General features: G+C 31.6%; 2 protein-coding genes across 6 annotated transcripts in view; one reads left to right on the top strand and one right to left on the bottom strand.

Annotated features, from left to right (window-relative positions):
- The window catches only part of LOC114328950 (probable protein phosphatase 2C T23F11.1), a 54,245-nt gene extending 33,004 nt beyond the window's left edge, over window positions 1-21,241 (bottom strand). Inside the window, exons 1-2 of one of the 2 annotated variants that reach the window (XM_028277943.2) lie at window positions 21,087-21,241; window positions 2,892-3,106 (exon numbers count right to left, since the gene is read on the bottom strand). In XM_028277943.2, coding sequence (XP_028133744.1) covers window positions 2,892-3,102 — 211 coding nt within the window. In that variant the 5' untranslated portion in view covers window positions 3,103-3,106; window positions 21,087-21,241. Of the gene's footprint in view, window positions 1-2,891; window positions 3,107-3,340; window positions 3,467-21,086 lie in introns of those variants that run through there. The other variant, XM_028277942.2, reaches the window with a different exon arrangement.
- On the top strand, window positions 428-27,640 carry LOC114328951 (protein lin-52 homolog). Of its 4 annotated transcripts, none has more exons than XM_050651509.1 (4): window positions 428-590; window positions 22,066-22,167; window positions 22,216-22,323; window positions 27,342-27,640. In XM_050651509.1, the coding sequence occupies exons 1-4, from the start codon at window positions 443-445 to the stop codon at window positions 27,485-27,487; spliced, it is 504 nt and encodes a 167-aa protein (XP_050507466.1). In that variant the 5' UTR covers window positions 428-442; the 3' UTR covers window positions 27,488-27,640. The 4 variants fall into 4 exon arrangements, with proteins under 4 accessions (XP_050507466.1, XP_050507471.1, XP_028133747.1 ...); XM_050651514.1 differs by having other exon boundaries at window positions 22,069-22,167; XM_028277946.2 differs by lacking the exon at window positions 428-590 and adding an exon at window positions 21,752-21,872 and having other exon boundaries at window positions 22,069-22,167.

The following is a 27,640-nucleotide window of genomic DNA, read 5'->3' on the forward strand; positions in this document are numbered from 1 at the left end:
CTTTTTATAAAGAATCTGATAAGAATTTTATAAAGAATTTTTTCGTAAAATTAAAAAATTAATAATAAAATAGTTATTATAATTGTAATAAAATGATGTTGGTTATCGGTAATTTGAGAAATATTTGGAAAAAATAATTTTTTATTTACAAGGATGTAATTACATATTAAAATTAAAATCGTATATTGTTAAATATAAAAGTACCTTATCCTCGAGTTAAATTCCTATTTTTTGACTTACCTCGTATAAAATTGATAAGTTTTGATATCGGATGGTTTATCTGGCTTATTTTTTATCTCAGATTTAAGACCATTCAGAGTATTTCATGAAGAATAACTTTTTTCGTAAAATTGATAATAACAATGTTCCCCATATGGTTCGAAGCCACGCAGACATACTGTATAAGTGCTCAAAAAAATTTATTTTGAATTTTCAAATTGTAATGTCTGACAGGGCCGTAACTACCATTGGGGCAACCGGGGCAGTGCCTCGGGACCCCCGGCGAAGCGGCCCCGCGATTGTAATCGCGTTATATATACTGCCAATAGGCAATATAACGCGATTAAAAACCTACAGTATAGCCGAAGAATGTAAGTAACATTATGTAGTATATTTTTTATGAAAACAGAAAAGATGTTATATTGATGGTAAATATTTAGCTTAAAATAATGTGATTTCAAATTTTTTTTGTGTTGGTCAACTAAAATAGCAATATGTAGTTAGGTACCTGAAACTTCAGTCATGGAGTACATTAAAATGCGTTTTCAAGTGGTTAAATATCAATTTTCCCGGACTCCTTCTGCTGGGTGATTAACCCCAGACCCCCCGGTAGGGGGCCTCCAGATCACGTTTGCCCCGGGGCCCCCAACATCGTACTTATGGCCCTGATTTAATGACATATTCGAATTCAGCATAATCAAAAAGCAAATAGAAACATTTTTGAACAAAGTAAAATGATGAATTCACCGATATCTTTTAAAATTATTTAATATAAAACAGTTTTATTGTTTAAAGAATTAATAAACAATTAGAGGCATCTGTGAGTAGAACTTTGCACTTTATGATAAGGTATATATATATATATATATATATAAACTAACAAAAAATGTTTTAGAAAAATATAAGCTTGTTTAATTTTTTCCGAAACCGGAACAATGCAAGTTTTTCTACATTGACTCCCCTAAAGCGTAAGTGTTATAATTTCCTTATCTTACCGTTTATCTGTTGAGAGATTGTCCAATGATTACACAAGAAAAGTCGTCAATAATGTTAAATAAATGCGTACCAAACTGATGCAACTAACTATAACCGTAAAACAACACAAACATAAATAACATTCAATGCAAACAACCAATACGAAATTACTGGCGATAATATTGTATCGAAATACTAAAAGTAGGTAAAGAACAGAGAGAAAGAAAACCCATTTTTAGATTTAAAAATGTTGTTCTTAAATTCGGCAAATTGCAATTCTAATATCTTTCAATAGTCACGTACAAAGCATTATATTGTTTATTGTCGCTGCCATAAAATTTCGGTAGGCCGGAAGGGATTAAGTTTCTAGATATTCTGATTCACTTGGCAAATACGTCTAGTTAGAAATTTTTACGTTTTTAAATTTAAACAGACAACGTAAAAATAATATAACAATAACAGCTTTTACATAATATCAGATGACAAGATGGGGCCCTTGGGACAAACTTCATGCTGCGGGGCCCTCTGTTACGCACCTGATATTCTTATATAAATTGCTGTAAAATAATTGTCTACTCTGTGTGTTTACATATTTCTAATGTGGTATGTTTTTAGATAGGCTAGTAATCAATGTTGTCAATAAATTTTATCTCTACCTGTCAGAATTTTTTTAAAAAAGATGGACTTAAAAATAGATCAATTTTTGATATACATATATGGTATCTTATATGAAACCTGTACATAATTCAACACATATTTAAAAAAACATACAGAATGTTTTAAGAAAACATCAATGATATTTGATGACGATTCCTAGTTTTATTGATAATTATACCTAACTGTGTAAATATTTGATATATTTATAGTCGGAGAGATAGAAGCGGATTTTGTGCGTGATAAGTAATATGGAAAAACTATACGGGGATATGTTGAATTAGTTGTGTACATGACTTCCCCCAACGGGCGGAAACCAGAGTGGGGCAAGAGGGTAGTTATAAGGGGTCAAAGTCGCGGTTTTTATTATTTTTTTGTGACGCTCATGATCTAGATAGTGCACCAAAATCTCTAGGGGCGGAACGCTGCGTGGCCGACAAAGGGGTGGGGGTAGGGGTGAATATAAAAAGTTTTTTGCGACGTTCGTGATTGAGATAGTACACCAAAATTTGGGAAAAAGTAGACCATGACATAACTAAGTAAAATCCCCAGAGCCGGAAACCAGGGTGAGGGGCCAAGGATAGTTATAAGGAGTCAAAGTCGCAGTTTTTATTATAAAACAAGCTGTACAGAATTTGAAATGATTTTACTCCACTATGGGCCGGTTGTTCGAACGCTAATCAACAATGATCATTATCAAATATTTAATTACTGTCACAACTGTCAATGTCAACTTTGGTTGGGTTGCTGAAAACATAATTGATTACAATTATGAAATTACTTAATCAATTATGTTAATAATTGTTATGTTAATTGATTAACTAATCTCATAATTTTAATCAATTATGTTTTCAGCAACCCAATAAAAGTTGACATTGACAGTTTTGGTGACAGTAATTAAATATTTGATAGTGATCATTGTTGATTAGCGTTCGAACAACCGGCCCTATATCTGTTACAAAAACACCTGGAAGTGCAATTAAAAATATCTACAATTTCTACTTAATTTGTTTAATTCAAGGGTAAAAGAATAACATACATACCAGCATAGTCTGCTATCTCTGCTCCACCATGTCCATCATAGACAGCAAAAAATGCAGCATTGGGATCGTCCGGAAGAGACAAAATATGTGTGTGGGAATCCTCCATGTTTATCCTCCATCCTTGCATACAACTTGATCCAACACGAAAAGAACTATCCTGGCAGCAAGACGTATCTTTTGCTGTCACAGGTTCTGACAACGTTTGACCCATTTTGCTGCAACAACAAATAATATTCAAGTTACTTCACCTGATTCGTCCACAAAATAAAAAAGCCTCTTTATTTCAGCCATACTGTAAAAAAGCCACATTGTGTCAGCCATGCAGAAAAAAGCCATTTCGTTTAAGCTCCAAATTAAAAAATACACTTTATTGACTTGAAAAGGCTTCTGACACATCTCACATTTCACACAATAGCAAATTGTTTTAAAGATATTGAGTATACACATACAATGAGTACATAAAAAAATAAAGACTCTCCATCACTTTTAGATGAACTAAACTACAGCAGTGGCTCATTACGTTATCCTGCACTATACTCATTACGTTATCCTAGACTATTAAGACAAACACTTGCATCACAGCTATAAAATTTCACAGATGGTTAGTAGTTAATTAAAAAATATTAAATTATAAACAAAGGTTATCTTGAGATGTCATTAAAATAAAATAAAATTATAGGAGGGATATCAAGTATCAACATGATAGATTTTGATGGATTCGACCGTTACTTGATGGAAGTTCATTTTATCTAACAATAAAACACTGAAAACGTTTGTTTTCTATACTTCCACAAAATTTATTACAACTAAGTGACTACAGCTGTTTCGGCAGAGTGCCTTTCTCAAGTGATATAGTTTACAATGTGTTTGCCTTTTTAAGTCTTCAACAGAAGAGGTTGAGGAGTGGGGAGCTGTTTGTCTCGAGTTGGTCATTGAGAATTATATCTGTATTTTTCAGTTTATTAATTTCCATAGATTCTACAAAAGATAGCTTAAGGCCTTTATTTTGAATATGCAGAATTTGAAACTCTTCATTGAAAGAATGATTATGATCTAGAAGGTGAAATGCGTATGTAGAAGTGTCTGTTTTTCTATTGTTAAATGCCCTTTTGTGTTCTGCTATCCGTTTGTCAAAAGTTCTGCCAGTTTGACCGATGTACGTTTTCGGACAGTCACCACAAGTTAGTTTGTACACACCACTCTGTAGTTGCTTTCTCTTTCGGCTTTTATTGTTCTTAATATATTTGCTTAAGTTGTTGTTAGTTCTCTGCCGAAACAGCTGTAGTCACTTAGTTGTAATAAATTTTGTGGAAGTATAGAAAACAAACGTTTTCAGTGTTTTATTGTTAGATGATAGATTTTCTTAAAAATATTAAGAGATGTTAGATATTCAAGTAGATTGCACTACTCAATATGCAAAATACAGATGAGAATGAAAATTTCCTTATAGAGGATGATGGCATAATAACAGAAGACTGGGAGAAAACAAAATAGCTGCGGAAAAGCTAAAGAATGGAGGGAAAGAACTACAAAAAAGGATGTATAGCCTTATCAAGAGGATACAGGAAAAGAAAAATATGCCCAAAGATTGGACCAAAGTTTTATTATGCCTCTTATACAAAAAGGGGGATATATTGGCACGTGAAAATTACTGAGGTATGGTGCTTCTCAGAGGTTTTTTTCAGTGCTTCACGAGTAACAGAAAGGTACGTCTGTGATTATACACATTTATAACATTTATTCTAGTTGTTGATAGATGGCGCTATAATCGGAAAAAAATGATTTAACTATTACATTATCTATACGACTAAAATTTAAGAGCATACAGTAGCGCGTCATCAGTATAACTTCAGGAGATAGTATCATACCTTTTTTCGTAAGGTCTGCGAAACTTTGGAAACAGTGCTTCGGGATTGTTTGACATAACTTAAATGTGACATTAACTCATAGGCGTGCTAAATGACGTATTAGAAAACAATTTTGTTATTAGTCAATAAATATTTATAAAAATAAAACAAAATGGGTGAAAATTTTATGTTAACATATGTATTTGCACAAAATAATAATAATAAATAATCATTTCGTTGTGAGGCGAAACAGGAGCCGTCTTGTTTTATTTAATTCATAGAGCGCCAAAGGCACTCTAACTTTATATACTCGCATTAGAATTCGAAATATTTTTACGTAAAATATACTTACCTACCTACATATATATAACTAAAACAAACAATTAACAATAACCTATTTTTTCAAATAGGCCAACAACTTGGTTCTATTACACAAAAATATAATAAATTAACTATAAATAAACACTACTTTCTTACGAAACAACAATACCGAATTATTAAAATAATAAACTACTGCACTGAACAGATGTCGATAAAAATAACAGAACGATAAAAGAAAATCTGAAAAAGTTTGTCAAAATGACAGTGACAATTTCTCTACGTTGTCTAATTTGTTATTAGTTATAATATGTTCGATTTCTTGTTAGAAATAAAAAATTTTAGTAGATCCAAAATGACACAAAATCTGAGCATGGGATAAAAAAGTTTATTTGAAGAAAGTGTACCTATTTTTTTGTTCTTAATGGCGGTACAGGCTCGTTTTTTTTAATATTGGATTTAATTACAGAGTAATTTCCACATACTAATATATTTCTCAAATTGGGCTCTTTACCGCCATTCTTTATTTTATTACGAATATGTGTGCCAAATATCTCGACAAAATGTTCAAGATTACAGCCGCAATCTTGGACCGCGTTTGTTGCTACCTGTTGATCGCTACTATAGCCTCTTAAAGCTCTTCTCAGTTTTTCAGTGTGTCATTAATTTTGATGGCATAGGGGAGAGTTGGATAAAACGGGATAGTCGGATAAAACGGGATACCTGGCCTAGAGACCCAACTAGTGCTGCTATTAAATGGACAACGACGAAAACTTGTTCTCAGTCGTCATTTTAATATTCTCAGTTCGTTTTACCTCGATGCCACTATTTGATGAAAAGTTGTTGTGTTTAGAATTGTTTTACTCTATTTTTTTGCTACTTTGTACTTTTAAGTGCGTTGTTTTCTACATTATATTGCCTACATATATAAACATATAATTCCGGTGACTATTACATTTAATTAAGCACTCATTAACGAATATTCTCATGTGTAATCTATCTAATTTTACTTTCACGTTTAGGCAGGAGCCATTTTTGTTTTGAAAAATGTCTGAGTTGGACAAAACGGGACACTTATCAGTTGGATAAAATGGGATACAGTTTTTTATGTCCCGTTTTATCCACCTATTTATTTGTTGGCCTATAAATTTTTTAATAGCGATAAAGCATGTTCTCATACTGAAGAATAGAACAACATAGTTTTATGTGACTTTTGTTCTGATATACGTACCTATTAGTCCTAAATAAAAGGTCTTATTTCCCATTTTGCAATAAAACATAAAATTTTTAAGTTTCTGACTACTAAAGATATTGTTTTTTCAAAGGTAAATTTTGCTTTGCAGTCTTATATCTACTTAAATATACTTTTTAGAAAATTTTATGCAAAAAAATTAAATATTGTGAACTTATCCCGTTTTATCCAACCAAGGTATGCTAAAACGGGATGTGCAGGACTTTAATAAATATTTTTTTTTTTACTATTTTCCAGTCATTAAAAACAGCTAAAAATATGTTTTTTGTGTGCTTCAATAAATATTATGCCTATAAAAAATAAGAATTTGATAATTTCAACATTTTGTCCTTAATAAAAATAAACAAGAATGGTATCCCGTTTTGTCCAACTCTCCCCTACCTATGATTTTAAGAATATAGTTAGTTAAATGTGACAGTTATCAAAATCGTAATCAGCCAAATATGGAAAGGGTATTGCAGTATTCGCGGTGTGCAAGTACTTGGAGGGGATACGAGAAACGATTGTGCGCGAATAGCGGAGAAATATTGCAACTTTTTTAAATAATTCATATTGTCAATTGAAATTGTCAAATTGACGTATATTTCATACCTACTTTCATTGAAGAAGAAAAATTATATATTGCTCCACAATATTGATATTATATGCAATTATTATATAAAGGTAAATTTAATTAATTGTATTTTGCTTGCAGTACTGCATTTTAATAACTAATTTTATTTACTACATACAATTGTTTACCTTTTAATAACATAACCTGAATCTTATTTTTTCTTCTTATTATTTCTTTGGACTATGGCCTTGACAATTATCCAGTCACCAGGACTAATATAATTGGCCAATATAATTAAAAGTGCGAAAAATGTTGCTGAGCGTAGAAACCAGGTGTCGCTGTGCCGAACTTGCACGGTCCCAATAACCCTTTTATTTGCAATTTGGTATAAAAACAAATCAATTGTGTTTATTGCATTTATGAAAAGGTATGTTCTTTGATTTGTATAGTCGTATAAATTTACAGATTACAGTGGTATAGATAATATGTAAATCATTTTTATTTATTTTAGCGCCATCTATCAACAACTAGAACAAATGTTATAAATGAGTATAATCACGGACGTACCTTTTTTCTGTCACTTCCAACTTAAACGAAGAAATTGAAAAACTGTGACGCACTGGCAGAAGCCTCTGAGAAAAAGTATATTGCTTTGTTGGATACTTGTGTAGTCCAGAAAAATAAGATTTTTCTCGTGACACATCCCCCTCCAGGCCGAAACCAAATTTTTTGAGTAGTATGGACATCTATATTATTAACCTATATGTTTCCTGCAGCCGATTTTGATGATATACATAGTTATAAACAAATGAAGATCAAAAAACGGTAAATTTTCGCTTTTTTCGTCTATAACTAAAAAGTTAAGCATTTTAAACAAATTTGAGAGTAAGAAACTCATAAATCGTCTAAAAATTTTCAATATGGCGTTCGCTGAATATGTCTATCCCTATTGGTTGCTTAGAAAATTGCAAAATAAATCATAAATTTTGAGTTTTTATAAATATTCATAACTTATGTAAAAATTAACTTAGAACCTTCTTATTACACGAATTGCTGATACTTCTGGTGCTTAAATTATATTTTAAGTTTCAAAGCAATTGGTCAAATAGTTTAAAAGTTATTTAATTTGTTTATCCCAAATAAAATTTTTTTGCAACACTATAAGTCAGAAAATTATGAGGTTACAGTAAGACTTCTGACAGTTTATGGAAGAAGAACATTTATGCTATTGACTTAATTAAAAAAAAATGACAAAAAGTACTTTTAAACAGTTTAAAATTATTTTGCAAAAAAACGTCGATTTTCTGCTTACTTATAAACAATTAGAATAACTTTTTAACCGTTACCGGTAAAAAAATTATTTTTTCATATTTGGAAAGACTGAATTTTTATACATAATTAGAAAGAAAAACAATTGTCCTATGACAATTAGGGACGAAGTTAGCCCCCCTTTTTTTTAATTCACATGTTTTTGCAAAATAATTTTGCAGTACAGTGGAACCCCGATAAGTCGGCCCCCGATAACCCGGAAGTCCGGCTAACCCGGACCGATTTTCATCAGATAAACATTTTGATTTTCAATATTTTGTATTTTTCAATTTAATTGTGGCTTATTTCCAATCAAAATAGTTAATTATCAGACAATCCTTTCAACAATAAAAGTGTATGTAATATAATATTTGAGAGATAATGTGTCTAGACTCTCTGTGTCGTGTACTTATGTGTGTAATTTGAACACGAGATTAAAAATTACTCATAGTACACGCCGCAGAAACAACAGCCAGCTGTCTGTAGTATCTATTCCTTTTTATTTCAAACTGTCAGCATTGTTTAGGAAAGACTATTTAAAAAATTCTTTTATAAACAATGGTCTTTAGTATTGTGTGTCTTGTATTGTTGGGTTTGGTGTTTTTTTTAGAATTGTAATGAGTAGGTAATATGTACTGTGCATATTTATAAAAATATTTCATGTTATTTCAATTCTAACGGAGTTTATCTGTAAGTATACCGTATTTTATTAATTTTTACCATATTCTCCGGCTATCTCGGATTTTCGATAACCTGGATCGGTCGTGGTCCCGATTAATCCGAGTTATCGAGGTTCCACTGTATTTAGAATTATATTTTAGTCATTTTTTTTTAAATTAAATTAATAGTATAAATATTCTTATTTCATAAACTATCCAAAGTATTAGTGTAACTTTATCATTTTCTGACTTATAGCGTTGCAAAAAAAATTAATTTATGAAAAACAAATTAAATAACTTTTAAACTATTTGTCCAATTGCTTTGAAACTTAAAATATGATTTAAGCACCAGAAGTCTCAGCATTCCGTGTAATAAGAACGTTCTAAGTTAATTTTGACATAATTTATGAATATTTATAAAAACTCAAAATTTATGATTCATTTTGCAATTTTCTAAGCAATTAATAGGGATAGAAATATTCAGCGAACGCCATATTGAAGTTTTTTATACGATTTATAAGTTTCTCACTCTTAAATTTGTTTAAACTACTTAACTTTTTGGTTATAGAAGAAAAAAGCGAAAATTTACCGTTTTTTGATCTTCATTTGTTTATAACTATAGGTGCGTTCGCGGGTACAGTTGACAAATTGTCGCCGACAATTTCTAACCTCATTTAATATAAATAATATCGTTAATAGATACATAAACAAGGTATATTTACTTTTAATTAATATTAATAACTGATTATTAAATTATAATATTAAAATATACCTTGTATATTTATCTATTAACGATATTAATTATATCATTTTAAAGTGCGCATGCGTTTTGCTGCTAATTTGTCGCCGACTAGTCCTCGACAGGCTCCCGCGAACGCACCTTATGTATATCATCAAAATCGGCTGCAGGAAACATATAGGTTATTAATATAGATGTCCATGCTACTCAAAAAATTTGGTTTCAGCCTGGAGGGGGTTGTGTCACTAACAGCATAGTTTTTTTCCTTATTTCTCTGAACTAGTGACAAAGTATGTATTAGGCAGGATGCTAAGAGAGAGGCTCAACAGTTTTATCGAAGTTAAGCATCGCATTAAGCGATGCAGAGCATATCAACAACGATAAATTTAACAGATAATTGTTAAAGATATCCCAAATGAGTCTACTCGTTCCGATAGTAACAGTATATTATTATGACACTTTATTAATTTTTTTCTTTTCTCAACTATTAGTGTTTATTGCATAGTAAATAAATTATTGTAATCCCTGAATAAATAGTAAGTGAAAAATATTCCGATTTAGAAAATTAATGAATAATATATTATGTGTATATGCAAGTAACAGTTCTACAAGAATATTTAAAAACTAACCGAAATGTCCATCTTTATTTTGTTACTACCGACGTCGTCGGCAACTCATACAGGTTCGGACAAGATTTAATTAGGTATGTATTATATTATTTCGATATTGAAATTTTGTAATTTGAATCGATTTGTTAGTAATGTTTTATAGTGCAGTCACTGGAGGTGGATATGAGCTATTACCTCCGATTTCGTTGAACCTCCATAGATTTGCATGAAAATTGGTGAGTGGTTAGAGGATATCTCAAGGAACAAACGTGACATGGTGTCAACTTGCGCTTTTACCCTGAGGGTGGATGCCACCCCTTCTCGGGGGTGAAAATTATTTTATTGAAAATAACCCCATAATTCGATAAAGGGACAAATTCTAAGCAAAATTTGTTATAAAAAGTTATTAAAATAAATCAAAACTTTTTGAGTTATTGAAGATCGAAGATTTTAATTTTTCTTGAGAAAAATGCATGTTTTTAACCGATTTTTCATCAATAACTCAAAAACTATAAGTTTTTGTAAAAAAGTTAATATTACCAAAATTGAAGCTAATAAAAAATGAAGTAAATCCTTTACTAGAAAAACAGTTTGGTGTTAACTAAAAGTGAGTTATAGGTAATTGAATATATATTTTTCTCGGCGAGTAAAAAAATCTAAGTATTCAAGCTGAAATAACGGGAAAATGATGCATGTTAAACATAAACTTATTTAACATTTGTCAAAGTACTTAAAAATATCTATTAAATGAGCACCCGAACATGTTGCTAGCATTAAAATTTATGAACCAAAATTTTTTCAAAATTTATTTTTTTTTAATTTTTCCAAAAAATGTTATTGTTTTTTTTTTAATAACTCCGTTTATTTTTAAGATATCAGGTTTATCTAAAAACCGTTTGGAAGTTAGTTCAAAGGGCTATTTAACCACGTTGAATTTAATCTTTTAAACCCCTCACTTTTTTTAAAAATAAAAGGTTCAATGGCCCCGGTTGCATGGTTTTCACAGCGAAATTTAAGATTTAAACGTTTATATCTCGGTTATTTATTACCCTATGGAAATAGTAAAACAGGTAAAATATTTGACACAGAATAAACTAAAATTTGGGTATTTATCATTTTTTACGTATATTGAGTATTTTTGGAGTTGTTATCAAAAGAATATGAAAATTACAATAATTTTAAAAATTATTTTTTTTAATTATATCTTTTTTTCAAAAATATGCATTCTAAACCAGTCAAAATTATTGAAATCATTACTTATGCTAATATAAAGAAGTTATTGTAAGGATTATTATGAATTTTAATTTTTGTAGAAATGGCGTATGTTTTATTTTTCACTTTTTCCTAAAAAATTCGAAAGGGTTGTTTTGACGCTATTAACTTATTCTGAAGCTCATTTAAGAGGAAATAGTAGCGATCAACAGGTAGTCAAAACGCGTTCCAAGATTGCGGCTGTAATTTTGAATATTTTTTCGAGATATTTGGCACACGTATTCGTAATATAATAAAGAATGGCGGTACAGAGCCCAATTTGAAAAATATATTAATATGTGGGAATTACTCTGTAATTAAATACAATATTAAAAAAACGAGCCTGTACCGCCATTAAGAAGAACAAAAAAATACACTTTCTTCAAATAAACTTTTTTATCCGATGCCTAGATTTTGTGTCATTTTGGAACTACTAAAATTTTTTATTTAATTAGTAGTTCCAAAATGACACAAAATCTAGGCATCGGATAAAAAAGTTTATTTGAAGAAAGTGTATTTTTTTGTTCTTCTTAATGGCGGTACAGGCTCGTTTTTTTAATATTGTATTTAATTACAGAGTAATTTCCACATATTAATACTTATATTTTTCAAATTGGGCTCTGTACCGCCATTCTTTATTATATTACGAATACGTGTGCCAAATATCACGAAAAAATATTCAAAATTACAGCCGCAAGCTTGGAACGCGTTTTGGCTACCTGTTGATCGCTACTGTATCACCTTAATAGGTATTTTGAAGTACGTTGACAAATGATTAGCAGGTATATTTTATACATTGCATCGTTTTCCCGTTATTTAAGCTTGAATACTTAAGATTTGAGTACTCGTCGAAAAAAACAATACACATTCAATTGCCAATAACTCACTTTGAACTAACATTAGTTACTAACTTTGAACTAACATACTTCACTTTTTTTTTTAACTTGTTTATATATTTTTTTTATTGACGATTTATCTAATTTTATAAAATTGTATTTGTTATTGTTATTGTTATGTATATCTTTTTCGTGAATCTATGTTAAGCTTTGTCCATAAAATTGTATAATTTTCAGTGACAATAAAGCATATTTCTATTCTATTCTAGTTTAGTTTTTTAAGTGAGGAATGTATTCAGTTTTTTATTATCATCAATTTCAGTAAGAATAACTATTTTGTAAAAGCTTATAGTTTTTGAGTTATACGTGAAAAACCGATTTAAAACATGCATTTTTTTACGAAAAAATAAAATCTTTGGTCTTTAATAACTCAAAAAGTGTTGATTTATATTAATAACTTGATATAACAAATTTGGCTTATAATTTGTTCCTCTATCGATTTATGGTATTATTTTTAATAAAATAATTTTCATTCCCGAGAAGGGGTGGCATCCACCCCCAAGGTGAAAGCGCAAGTTGGCATTATGTCACCTTTGTTCCTTGAGGTATCCTCTAATTACTCACCAATTTTCATGAAAATCGATGGAGGTTCAACGAAATCGGAGGTGAAAACCTTCAGTGACTCCACCATTAGTCGTCTTGATGGTTAAAGGACAATTATGTTTATGCTGCTAGTATTGAATTAGCAATTATTATTTGTTGTGCAATTTAAAACTACTTAAGTATACAAAATGGGCCAAAGAAAACAGTTTACCTCGATATTTGGCAGTATTTATTAGATTTTAAGGAAATGACGAAACAAGTCGATTTTTGATCTAAGCAGGACACATTTTACGGTACATACATCTGCCATTTGTCAACCCCCTCCCTTCCACTTCCCTCGCCCCTTATTTTTAAATAGGGAACAGTGGTGGTGTGCTAGCTCATTTTAAAGGGTATTTAATTCTCTATTCAGTAATATTAACATTGACATAATTATTTATACCAGAAAATGTCCAAGAAAAATTATTTTGAATTAAATTAATTGACACAAAAAGAAGAATGTATGTAATTTATTAAACTGAAAATACACTCTACTGCTGACAGAAAACAGAAAAAAATGTTAATTTGATAAATAAACATTGTTTGTTGCTTAAATTCAATATTCAACCTTCCAAGAGGCAGATGGGTGACAGCTTGAACATTGAAATTAGGCGAAGAACAATGTTTATTTATCAAAAACATTTTTTTCTGTTTTATGACAGCAGCAGAATGTATTTTGAATTAAATAAATTACATACATTCTTCTTTTTGTATCAATTAATTTAATTAAAACATTTTTTTCTTGGACATCCTGCATAAATAATTATGTTAATGTTTATATTATTGAATAGAGAATTGAATAACCTTTCAAATGAGCTATCACAAGGCACCTATTCCCTATTTAAAAATAAAGGGTGGGGGAAGTGGAAGGGAGGGGGTTGACAAATGACAGATGTATGTACCGCAAAAATGTGTCCCCCTTAGATTAAAAATCGACCTGTTTCGTCGTTTCCTTAAAATCTAATGAATACTGCCAAATATCGAGGTGGACTGTATTCTTTGGCCCACTCTGTATATTTTTATCTGTATAACGACCCTATCTATACGTGATTACTGTTTTGACACCAAAAATGTCGTCCACTGATTCTGCTGATGAATTGGTTGAAAATACATGGAGTCCTCCTCGAAAACGAAGTAAAAGAAGCCCTCTTAGCATTGAAGTTAAAGAAATCATTTTAAATGTATTTAAATGTGAAAGACAAGAAAATCTTGGGTTAGTGGTTGAAGATATTGTGAAAAAAGTGGCCAATAAAGTTGGACTTTGTGATAGAAGTGTGTTTACGGTGATCAAGGAATAAAAAACTAATCATCAATTCGCTGGAACAAAAGTATGTCTGACCCGGCAAAAGAAGTTTGAGGAAATAGATGATTTTGACAAAAATGCCATTAGAAGACTGGTTCATAATTTTTTTATGAGCAACGAAATACCCACCCACAACTAAGTATATTAAAAATTAAAAATAAAACTTATATTTTTTGTAGGCACAAAATTTAGTGTACATAAAATTGTTGGCAAAAAAAATAAATTCTCGGTTTTTTTCTCTCTGTATATATGATATCAACTAAAACAATCAGGTTCTTTGCCGAGCACGTTTGCAAAATTAAACTATAAATTTCGTACTTTATAAGATATGTATATAATATTCTGACTAAACAAAAAGATAATCCTAAATGTGGTCCTGTTGTAGGCCTACACGTGGTAATATTTACATCGCCTGCATCACTTAATGAATTAGACTTTAGGTGAGTATTAGAGTTAATAGATCAGTGACAGATCAGACGTTTGCACTAAAAGAAATCCAGACTACCTGCTATGAACATAAGGTAACCCTTCATGCGTTGTTCATAGATTTTAAAGCAATTTGTGGCTTTTTCACCTTGAGATTAACAATCAATATTTATTTATATATATTTACGAGCAAAGCTCATTACAATAAAACATTACAGAAGATATGAAGAACTAACAAAATATTACAAATATACGTAAAATACAATAAGATACAATAAACACTACGACAATAAAGCAAGTCAAAAAGTAAAAATAACAGGTAAAGATATATAATCACAAGTTTAAAATATTCAAGAACATAAAACTAGAGGGTGCAATCCTTTAGCGTTTTTAAAAATCGCGAACTATCCGCAAAGAAATCCACACAATTGGAGCAAGCATTTGCCTGTCTAGAAACCCTCGAGATGAAAGAATTTGCAGTGAAGTTAGTTCTGCTGATGGGAGTATGAAACGTAGATCTTGAACGTGTGATTCTGGAAGGAATATGTAAACCTACTTCCTCAAGGAGCTCAGGGCAGTCGTGAATTGAATTTATAATATTATACAACATGTACATGTCCTTCTTTTTCCGTCTGCTTGATAAGGTGTCAATGTTAAGTTCTAGTTCAAGATCCATATAATTCCAGTCTCTACGGTTTGTTTTGAATGCGACGAACCTAAGGAATAGGTGCTGGATCCTTTCAATCTTAGTTGTATGTCTCATAGGCGGGTGACCAGACGCAAGATGCATATTCCACGATTGGCCTCACCATTGCACAGTACAACAGTTTAAACGATCTCAACTGCTTAAAGTCTTGGGAGCATCTTTTAATAAAACCTAACAGTTGAAGCGATTTTGAGATGATATTGCTTATATGAATATTGAAAGATAGTCCAGAGTCAAGTGTAACTCCAAGATCTTTTATGGATGTCAGGGTTGGCATAGAATTTCCCCATCTTATAAAACCCAGCGGGGTTTTTCGGGTTTTTTCAATTGATAAAACCCACTATTATTGGGTTTTTTCAAAAATAGCAAATTTTCAGTTGAATGAACGTCATATTTATTTCTGAATAAAAACAAAAACTAGCATAAATACCATGAAGTAAGTAGTAGGTGAATACAAAACGAGAGAAACTGAAACTAAACTAATAAAACACTTATTTTAAACATGGTATATAGACAAATAAAAAAATAAACAAGTTTCTTGTTAAACAAAGCATCAGCAAAGCATATTAGTTATCAGGAAAATCAGAATCTGTATTTTTGTCACATTCCCAATTCCCATTCGTTATTCGTTAGACTCGGTCGAGGACGAGGACTCGGTTCTTAAATGATTATATATTTTTACCAAGTTTGCAGCTCTATCGGCACCTAATCTGTTGCGAAGCTTAGTCCATATTAATCCATATGAAGAAAAAATCCGCTCAATAGATGCAGATGAAGCTGGACATGAGAATAAAGATAACATATAAATACAAAATTCATATGGTATTTTATTTGTTTTTTTATTGATATCAGCTTCCACCATTTCTTTGTTGAGAATTTTTTGATAAGTTCTTCTTTGAAAGGTGTTGCGGGGAACATATCTGTATCCTTAATCTTGAATGATAACATCACTGCCAAAAACTCATCAAAAAGATTCCCAGATGCAACCCATTGTTCGACTGTTTCCTCTTCTTCCCCTGTAAGTCGTCTTCCCATGTATTTGTGATCCATAGTATTTGCAAAAAGGTGAAATGGTTAAATGGCAAAGTCATATCTCTTTTTTATTTCTTGTCTGTATGACTGTAACAAATCATGGTCGAGGGCATCTTTCCATATTTCTACTGCATCAGAAATGTTTACAGAATCACTTTGGAATCTGTCTAGAGCTTTCACAATAACGGCAAGTTGTTTTTGCAAATACAGAGCCTCTCTATATATATATGGCGACATTATCTAATATTTTGGAGATATTTTTATCAAATTCTTGCTCCTTCTCTGTCCTAATTTCAACATATATGTGATAGTTGCTTATAAATTGCTGACATTGTCAAGTTGCTTTATTTTGTAAGCATATTTTGTTATTTTATTATTTTTGCAATAAAATTTATAATTTTTTGTAAAACTTTTGATAGAGCAGAAACTATATATCAAATCTAAATAAAAAAACTGAAAATCCCCAAAAAAACCCGAAAAAACCCTAAAAAACCCGTCGGGTTGGGCTTTTAAAAAAAAACCCGGGTTTTTTCCAACCCTGATGGATGTGACTGTTGTGATATTTGTATCACCTATTTTGTAAGTGAAAGAGATAGGACTTTTCGAACGCGTGAATGAAATGTGAAAACATTTGCAGGAGTTGAGAACCATGTCATTGTTGCTGCACCATTCATTCAACCAATTCAAATCGGACTGAAGCCTTAAACAGTCGAGTGGATTCCTAATGTGGCAGTAAAACTTAACATCGTCAGCAAATAAAAGAAATTTCGCATATTGGAAACAGTCTTTTATATCGTTAATAAAAACATTAAACAACAAAGGTCCAAGATGAGATCCCTGCGGTACGCCCGAAGGGACAACTATTTCGTAGGAAAAATAGCTGTAAAGCTTGACGATTTGTTTTCTGTCCAGAAGATATTCCCTAAGCCACAGCAGAAGTGAACCATGTATCCCTAATCCTGCAATTTTTCTAATAGAATATTGTGATTAACTCTGTCGAAAGCCTTAGAGAAGTCAGTGTACAGGGTGTCCACCTGTAGTCCTTCGTCCAAGGCGTTCAGTAAGAAGTTAGTATATGTCAGCAAATTGAGTTCAGTTGACGTATGGCGCCTGAAACCAAACTGCTGTTCCAATAGAACACCGTTCAAGGAGGGTGTAAGGAAATCACAGACAAGTGATTCGAATAGTTTAGGAATAGAGTTTAGGATACTAATAGGTCTATAGTTGGACACAAGACATTTGTCACCTGTTTTGTGTAAGGGCAATAGGAAACTGGTCCTCCAAACATTTGGAAAGCTTCCACTAGCTAAAGACTTGTTAAAGATGAGAAATAATGGCAGAGCTAAATTAAATGCACAGTACTTGAGCAAGCTTGATGGGATGCCATCAGGTCCCGGGCCTTTAGAAGGATTAAGGTTACACAATTTAGAGTAAATGTCAGAGATGGATAGTTTACATGATGATGGGTTTAAGGGTGAAGAAGTGATGTCTTCGGGGAAATCAACAACAACAGAGGAATAAACTGATGAAAAGAAATCAGCAAATAAATTCGCAATATCTTTGCCAGATGAACTAGTTTTACTGTTGTGAGATAACTCAGAAGGAATTCCATTTGATTTTCTTTTGTTATTGATAAAAGACCAAAACTTATTCAGACCGCCAGGAAGAGAGTTTTCAGTAGACAATGTAAAGTTTAAATAGTCACGCTTGGCAAGTATCTGGGACTGAGATCGGAGCTCTGAGAACTGTTTGTAAAGGTAATTGGTTTTTGGCAGCTTGGACTCTTTAAGTCTCCTGTGTGCTGTCTTCTTTCTAATAATACACGATTTTAGTTCCGAAGAGTACCAGATAGGAAATTTTCTAGAAGAGAATTTTTTAACAGGAACATAGATGTCAATAGCTGAGTACAGAATATCATATAAAATGTTAACCATTTCATCGACTGAACATCCAATCATTAAAGTATCCCAGTTGACACAATCGAGATAGCCTTTCATTAGAGAAAAGTTTGCTGATTTAAAGTCATGATAGTAACCCTCCGGTAAAAGTCCCTCATTATATCTGGTAGTTATGGGTAGTTCAAACACCAGTGGGGGATGATATTGGTCAGGAGGGATTAAAATGTCTGTAGGTTCAACAACGGCGATATCTTTATTTTGGACCAGTATCAAATCTAATAAAGAATTAGAGGTATTTGGGCAAACGTTAATCTGGTATAGATTATGCAGACAGGATAGATTTGAGATAATCTCAATGGATGTTCTTTCGTTAGGAGTAGCAAGGTGATTAAATGTGGCTGATGAACTGAAATTGTCATGAGACCACGATGCATTAGGCAGATTAAAGTCACCCAAAAGGCATAGTTGGGATGGATTGAAATTGTTGACTGTGTTGTCAACATTGTCATTGAAGATGGAAAATTTCTCAGAGTCACTTTTTGGGGGAAAATATGCAGTGCCGAGAATAATGGTTTCGTTACCATTGATAATGGATACAAACAGTTGCTCGATATCAAGTGAAGATGGCAAATGCTTACTATTCAATTGCTTGGATACGGCAATAAGAACGCCTCCTCCTCTAGAATAGGCACTGGTTGAAGATGACCTATCACTTCTGTAGACATTGAAGTCCGCTAGGTTCAGCTCGGCGTCGGTAATTCCTTCAGTTAGCCAGGTCTCCGTAAACACCAAAACATTGTAAAAGCATCCTTGAGTATTTTCCAATAACTTGCTAAGCTTTGTCCGAAGGACACATACATTTTGGTAATAAACACTGATTTTGTGGTCATTGGGAGGAACAGTATTGAGTTTTAGATTTTTCAGTTTTTTGAAGCTATAGACGGCACTCCATTCAAGTATTTGATCCTTAGATCGGTTTCGCCATTATCGACTCTGGTCTTCAGCTCGTTCTTAATTTTGAGTTCGTGTTCCCTTTGTAGTTTAGTTAAATCGCTCGATATGAAGATCTTACTACCTTTTAATTTGGATCTACCCTTGAGTGCCATTTGAACATCATAGCTGCTTGGAACCGTGATTTTTAAAGCCCTACAGCCATATTTATTCCTTTTGCCAAATCTGGTAGCGGAGCGAATAGGAATAGGTTCATGGTGAAGTTTTTTGAGAATTTCTGTGGCAGCCTTATTACTTATAAGCTACATAACCAGTGGCGAAGCGTCCATGTAACCACTGTTACCATTGGTAACAGTTACAAATCTTGCAAATAAATATTTTATGTCTACTACGAAATAATTCCATTTATATTTTTTACAAACAGAAATACTTGTTAATAGTACCTAATTCAGTAAATAGCCAACTAGTTCAGTAAATAGCCAACTAGACGCACGAAAATATTGGTGAGATATGTAAATCCATGGTACGTTATCATATGCTGTTACCAATACTGGCAGTGGTAACGGTAACGCAGGAGAAACCTCGCTATTGCTCGGGACTAGCACTGAAAATTTTGAAATAGCGACAGGTCTAGAGACGGCACGCTGTGCATATCAGTATTGTAACCATTTTGAAGATCGGTAACGTTGGTTTAGTTAGTACCTATTACAGATTACAGTGTGCGTGCATTTAAACATGGAAGAGTGTTGCTACGTATTGCGTAATTGATCAATTACTTGAAAAGTCATTCTACTTGTATATTTTTTTTATATATTATTTTAAAGAAAGAAATGATATTATTGAAAATGAAAGAATTAAAATATAAACAATAGTTTTCAAAATCTGTTCTTTTTCCTACTTGTTCATTTTTCTGTTAATTTTATGGTATAGTATTTTTACTACAAAAACGTTATTACGTAGGTCAAAATTTTTGACGTAAGATAACTGTCAAAACATTAGAATGTGACTTTTCACTATTGCTATGTTTATTATAAACACGGCAATATGAAAAGTCACATTCTAATGTTTTGACAGTTCTCTTACGTCAAAAATTTTGACCTACGTAATAACGTTTTTGTAGTAAAAATACTATAGAATAATATGTTTAGTTTGTTTATTATTTATTGTTATACCTGTTACATATACATAATTACATACATATAATTTGGGAATAGTGATTTGTTTAATTTTATCCCACAGGATTGAAAACAAAAACTTATATTTGGGAGGTTCAAAATATTTTTTTTTAATAAGATTTTTTTACATCTGGTTTTGGTAACACTTTAGAAAAAGTCACGCGTCGCCACTGCACATAAGACATACTTTTCATTATGACTGTATACAGATATATTAAAATATATATGATCTGAAGATCTGCAATGTCCCATAATATGGAAACAGTGACAATAATTTTTAGAAAAGGCTTCAATGTAAATGATAGAGAGAATAACCAACTGAACCCACTGCATAAAAGAGGCAACTAGGACACAGGCAAAAATAGTAATGTGCTCCACAAAAGATTGAAACATTAGAAGCATGGAAAACAATGTAGTGTGTGTATGTAGTAGAAACTTTCAATGAATAACAAAAAGCCAGAACATCCAACAAAATACAAAAGATGGAAAATTATTCATGACCAAAACACCTAAACTATTTTCAAATTATATTTAGCATTTCTAAACTTTAAACGCTATATATAGCATAAAAAAGATGAATTTTTAAAAGATATCTTGTAATAATTAATATATGCAATGTTACAAAGTACTCAGGTGACATATTTCCTGGATATAAATGTTATCTAAAACTAATTGTTATACAAATACTTACATATACGTATCTTTATTTTCTTTTTAATAGAAAAGTGGATTACACCATTTTATTATATTTCGATGACTAATAAGAGTTTCTTAAAATTGACAAAGAACAAATTGTAACACCTTCCAAATATTTATTTAGTATTTAACATAATAATTTTATAGGTTAAAAATATGTGACAGTCAAGATAGGTAACATAAACATAGGAAAATTACCACGCCTCCTTTGCCAAAGAAAATTTTCATATGTACCAATATGTAATTTTTAATTGTTTTTACAATCATTTATGAGATTGGGGCTATTTTATGTTTATGTTATATAGGAGCGCTTTTTATTACATTTATGCATAAAGGAGAAGAAAATCACTCAACATGACAGATTTAAAATTATAATCGCAGCCAAATAAAGTGCGAACAGCGTGAAGGGCCAAAGGGCCAACAACATTTCGCAAAGAAAAATATCCAACAAAGAGGAAAACGTTTATCCAAATTATTTTCATAAAAATAATCACATAGGCATAGCGTCTATAAAAAATATGCTTGCCTAAACGACCTTTGGGTTGCACAGCAACTACCCAATTGTTTTGTTAACAATGTCTATAAAGAATTTTCTTATTTTTTAAATGAAAATATAGTCGAAACGAAGGCAAATTGCGCCTTTAAGATATATTGCTTTAAAGAAGATGCTAAATTTTTTATTCCGTTTTTTGAATTTAAAAATATAGGGACTTTCGAATCTAACTCTAAAGTTGGTAGTATTGCAAGATGGCGTCGGAGAAACCCGGGAGCTTTCAACAAGGTAAAATTTTTTGGCTAAAATATCAAAATAATCGAAATTAACACACAAACTTACTCCTTAATTATAGCCACTACCGATCCTACATTTATCCTAACCAAAACTTGCATGAATATGGCGTACAGTCTAATCTTTAACTGCGGTAGCTGTAAATAGTGTTCTCTGATCTGTCAAAAACATTGATTTTTGTTTTCAGCAGTTTCGGACTCGGACCAGGAAGAGCTTCGAGAATTCGGTTCTAGCCTGATTAGCATGGAAAATTTAGACAGGGCTTCTCCAGAACTGTGGCCAGAAAAGAGTAAGTAAATGATTGATGCGTGTACTTCAAAAAATAATTATGATATAGTTCCAGGTGTGACCGAATTCATCAACAGCTTCCAGACAACACCCAACAGCACCACCAAGCTGCCCTACTCAAAGGAACTCACCCACGAGGATCAGAACTATGTACATCGTGAGTATTTGCCCTGTTTTTATCAAAATATTCCTTGAGGAAAATATGTCTGGCTCAAATAAATATGAACTATAAACATACATAATTTTCTAAGCTGTGAAAGTTATAGACATTTTATTTATTTGTCAGTACCTTTGTTCCTCTCTTGTTATTTGTAAGATAGTACCATATTCCACTTTAATATTCTCATCAAAATCATAGTCATGATTCATGTTTCTTCTACATCAGAAAGGTTATCAGCTGAATAGTGTCTACATTTTATTTTGGATATTATTTGACATGTTTTGACAGGAATCACTCACTCATTTTACACTTTTGTTAAATTTTGTTTGTACCATGCCCTTTCAAGTTTCATAATAGTAGGGGAGGAAAGTATGCTAAATTTGCAGTTACTCGAGCATTATGGCATTATTTAAGATTTTAAAGTAACCCCTCACTCCACCTCCGTAGTGAGTGTTGTTTGATGTCATTAGATAGATTTTTCAAAAATATTGATCTGATGTTCATTTCAAGAAATACCTATTGCGGGGTTCCTATTTAAAATTTTTAATTTACCCCCACCCCTCTCCGTGTGGGGTTGTGTTTGGTATCATTCGATAGATTTTTGAAAAATATTGAACAGATATTTTTTAGTTTTTCGATCTGACATTTATTTCTTGAAATATTCGCTTTTTTCTTGTGAAACTTTGTGATTCACCCATTTTCTTATGCCCCGCTCAAACCGTCAGATTTTTTAAATATACACTGGTCTGCATATACTTAACTTACCTTATCTTACTTACCTAATCTGACAATTTTGAGTTTTTCTAAGGATAGATTTTTTTTCGGGCCCTCCTTAACGAACTCCCCTGTATTAAGATCCAATATTTGGTAGGGGTACATTTTCAAGGTACAAGGTTTCTCCCCATGTGATTTTCTGACACGCTCGAGTAACTAAAAATTCCTGCTTGGGCTCCCCTACCTTAATGTGGGATTCTTCAATGATAAGTTCAAAGTCAAACAATTAGGCTCCCAGGCAATTTCCCCTTCTTGCCATATTTTAAATTTCAAAAAATATAAATGTTATTCTATTAGTTCTTAATGTGTTTTAGATCATTTTAGTCGTGTTTCTTTGTAATTTTGTTTTGTACAAGGATTAATTTAACATTTCCACTAGAAGAATTAATTTAAAAAGATAATATGCCTCATTTCTGTTGTGTAGAAGAGGGAATTGGAATAATGTAAGTTAGACGAGTGTTATAAAGGGAATCTGTCCGAATATCCTCTTTATGTTTTTTAAAAATTAAGCACACTAATTCAACGATATATACGCAAGGAAATGTCAAGATACCATGTTTCCGGAACAGAGGCCTGCATGATGTACCAAACTTGACCTTGCATAAATATCTAAGTGCTCTCTTTTGTAGCATAAAGATTCTACTGAAATGATGAAGAGAACAGCTACCCCAAAAGGCAATACCGTATCTCAAATTAGATTCAATCAGGGCCACATAAACACTTTTTGCAATCTTGAAATCCAAATGGTGTGCAACTGATTTGACAGCAAAGCAACCCGATATCTTTTTGCTTAAATATACAGTGTGTTGCTCAAACTTAAATTTATTGTCAATATAGAGACCTAAAAATTTGTTAACAGTGTCAGAACAAATGCCTTCATTAGCCAGAGTAACGTTTTTTTAGATCATTCTTAAAAGAAATTAATTTGGTTTTTGAAAAATTAAATGTCAAATGCTTAGCTTTGCACCACTTTAAGATTTTTAGCATATCACTACTAATAATCTTGTTCAGTACCTTAGAGTCCTTGTTTTGCCATAAAACTGTGGTATCATCTGCAAATATAGTAAACTGGCCATTAATATCGAGGTTAATTATGTCATTAAAATAGATCAAGAAAAAGATAGGACCCAAGACAGAGCCTTAAGGTACGCCACAATTAATAAAGATATTACTAGAATAGCACTCATTGATTGATACAGACTGGCATCTAGAGTAGAGTAGAGTAAATTTTTATTTGCATAAATTTTTAACATAATTGAGCAAATAACGTCACATTACTAACAATCACATTAAAAAATATTACTAATAATCACATATTAAAAAGATATATTAACAATACACTAAAATATACAAGTCTTCCAAGTATGAACTGAACCACTTTAGAGTAGTGCCTCTAAAACCATATCTTTCCAGTTTATTAAGAAGTATTTTGTGATTGACACAGTCAAAGGCTTTAGATAGATCACAGAAAACTGCAGCAGCAACATAATCGTTATTTAAGTCTAAGTACAGTTTTTCCATGAATTCGAAGATGGCATCATATCGTCGCCTTAGTACTATAACTTGATAACTCCAAAATTGACGTTTTTGAGATAACTAGTTCACAATATGTATTTTATTTGCCTCTATATTGTGTAAAAATTTGATCACTAGCTTCAAACGGGTTAAGTATTTATTTACGATTGACGAAAGTTGATAAAACTCAAATGCCGCTAATATTCAGTGCTAAAATTTGATAAGATAAGTTATCAAGCTATTTTTTAATAGAAATAATCGTGAATACGATACACACTGAATGCTATAACTAGGTAACTCCAGTTATCTAGTTGTAGCACGTGTTTTTCTGAAACAATTGAGCTTACCACATAAATGCTATCTGTTTATTCGGTTCATGTTAATGCAAAAATTCTAGAATTGTTGGCAGATCTGGCAACCCCCCATGGCAGAGGGCTAATTTTCACCAAAATAATGCTTAAAATATTAGTTTTGTTAAAAAGTTCACTTAGATGCAACTTGGCATCTTATGCGACATTACCAAATGTTAACATTATAGTAGTGCTAAAAGTTGATAGCTTTAATTTTTCATGTTATTGTCCATATTGGATATACGATAATACGATATACACTGAATGCTATAACTAGGTAACTCCAGTTATCTAGTTGTAGCACGTGTTTTTCTGAAAGAATTGAGCTTATCACGTAAATGCTATCTGTTTATTCGGTTCATGTTAATGCAAAAATTCTAGAATTGTTAGCAGATCTGGCAACCCCCATGGCAGAGGGCTAATTTTCACCAAAATAATGCTTAAAATATTTTAGTTTTGTTAAAAAGTTCACTTAGATGCAACTTGGCATCTTATGCGACATTACCAAATGTTAACATTATGGTAGTGCTAAAAGTTGATAGCTTTAATTTTTCATGTTATTTTCCATATTGGAAAGCAAATTTGCACCGTATTCCTAAATAGATCATTAGCCAAAAAGTTAAGGAACAGTATTTTAGAGCTGCAGAGTGAATGCCGTATTTACCAACATCATGGGAGCAGCACAAATATCTTAAAAATCTTTAAACCCGTTTATCTCAAAACTACTAATTTCGAGTTATCAAGTTATAGTATTAAGGCGACGATATGTACTTTTTAATGACTGGAAACCGAATTGGCAGGAAAGTAAGTCGTGAAAGTCATCATTCGGATTTTGACCAATTTTTCTACAACCTTTGAAAGCGATGGTAACAAAGAGATAGGACGATAATTAGCAGGTAAATCGTGGTCACCACCTTTATATAAAGGAATAACCTTAGCACATTTTAAACAATCGCTAAAGTGACCTGTTGAAAAGATGTGTTAATTGCCTCTGCTAAAATTTTCAGAACATTATCAGGAAGATGGGATATCATCCCAGCCTGCAGCCATAGGAGTTTTATTGCTTTGTATAATATTTTTTTATTTCAGCTGAATTAGTGGCAATAAAAAGAATTTGTAATGTTTACTCCATTTAAAAAGTGCATTGGATTAGAAGAAGAATCAATTTTTCCAGCGAGTTCTGGAAGTTCTGGAGTTCTCACTAGGGTCTAAGACTACATCAGTAGTTCGGGGAACTTTAGCTCTAAGATTATTAACTATACGCCAAGATTCCTTTTGTTTATTATTGGCATTTTTCATTCTAGATTTAAAAGATATACATTTTGCTAATTTAGTAACCTTCCTATATATGGATCTATATTTATAGAAATATATCAAAAATTCATCATTGCATATTATGTTTTTTTAATGTAGTTTAACGATCTTAAGTTTTTGCAGGAAATTCTAATTCCTTTAGTAACCCAAGTTTTCTTATTTTTCTTTTTTGAAATGCAAAATTGAAAATCTTCATGAGAGTGTGATGAAATTGATGGAGCAAATCAGGAGAGCAAAAAATATTCCAATCCTCCTGATTACATAATTTGATAAACCTGTCAAAATTTCTTTAGCTGAAAATTCTACCCCATCTGGCTGTATGAGGTGGATTCTTAAGGGGAAAATAGGGAATCACTTTACACTCAGCCAGATCTGGATGTAGATTAGTACAAATATAATCCAATAAACTTCCATGATAAAGTTCAGTTTTATCGCTTACCATTAGTGCTACATTTTAAGCATAAAACAACTAAATAAGTTATCCTCTGAGAGACAAAAATAATGGTTAATTGCTATAAAACTTCCTATAAAAATGCTATATAACTATGTCCATGTTACTTTCTTACTTACTTGGGAAAGTGTCTCCACCTTAGGTTAACTCGAGACACCTTGAGGGAAAATGGACCTATATTATTTATTTTGCCAATCTTGCTTGTACCCACTAGCAACATCTGTATTCTATTGTCTACCAACAACTTTCGAAAATATTCGCTCATGCTTATTTGCTTCACTGCATATATTTTATTGCTTAAAACTAAATAAAGTCTTTCAAGTACTTCTTCTACAACTAAAAATTACACAAAATCTACAACAAAATGTTCGGAAAATACAACTAAAAAACTGTTAACAGTAAAAAACTTAGGAAACAATGTGGTACAAAAATATCTGTCAGCTGTTTTGGTCCTATTGCTATGGCATATTACATAATGTTTTGACCTATTTTACTCACATATTCTTCAGTTTCTTTTCAACTTCTATTATGACAATGGATTGTTAATCTTAAATATTTCAAATATAAACTGACATATTATTATTATATTAAACAGTATTTTTTATTTACAGAACTAGCAACTCTATCAACATCAGGCTTAATTGGAAAAGTGAAAGAGCTACATGATATTGCCTATCAGCTAGGCATAGAAGAATCGAAAGAAGTGACACGTGGGAAGTATCTCAACCTGTTTAACAGGGACAAGAAACATAAATAAGTGTTTTTGTATAATAATTTATTGTTTAAGGGCTGTGGTGTATATTTTTTACATTGAGAAGTGATATTTATGTTTTATGTTTATATTAGATCTTAAGATGGAATATTTTTGTACATTTTGAAAATATATTCGATAATAATGTAAAAAAATTAA

The sequence above is a fragment of the Diabrotica virgifera genome, chromosome 1, assembly GCF_917563875.1.
Source record: "Diabrotica virgifera virgifera chromosome 1, PGI_DIABVI_V3a".
In the NCBI taxonomy this organism is placed as follows: domain Eukaryota; kingdom Metazoa; phylum Arthropoda; class Insecta; order Coleoptera; family Chrysomelidae; genus Diabrotica; species Diabrotica virgifera.

Bases quoted from the DNA above. Each gene is read 5' to 3' on its own strand.
- LOC114328951 (XM_050651509.1), top strand. From the start codon at position 443: ATGTCTGACAGGGCCGTAACTACCATTGGGGCAACCGGGGCAGTGCCT. The intron at 591-22,065 runs GTAAGTAACATT...TTTTGTTTTCAG, and splicing joins CTACAGTATAGCCGAAGAAT to CAGTTTCGGACTCGGACCAG. The intron at 22,324-27,341 runs GTGAGTATTTGC...TTTTATTTACAG, and splicing joins GGATCAGAACTATGTACATC to AACTAGCAACTCTATCAACA.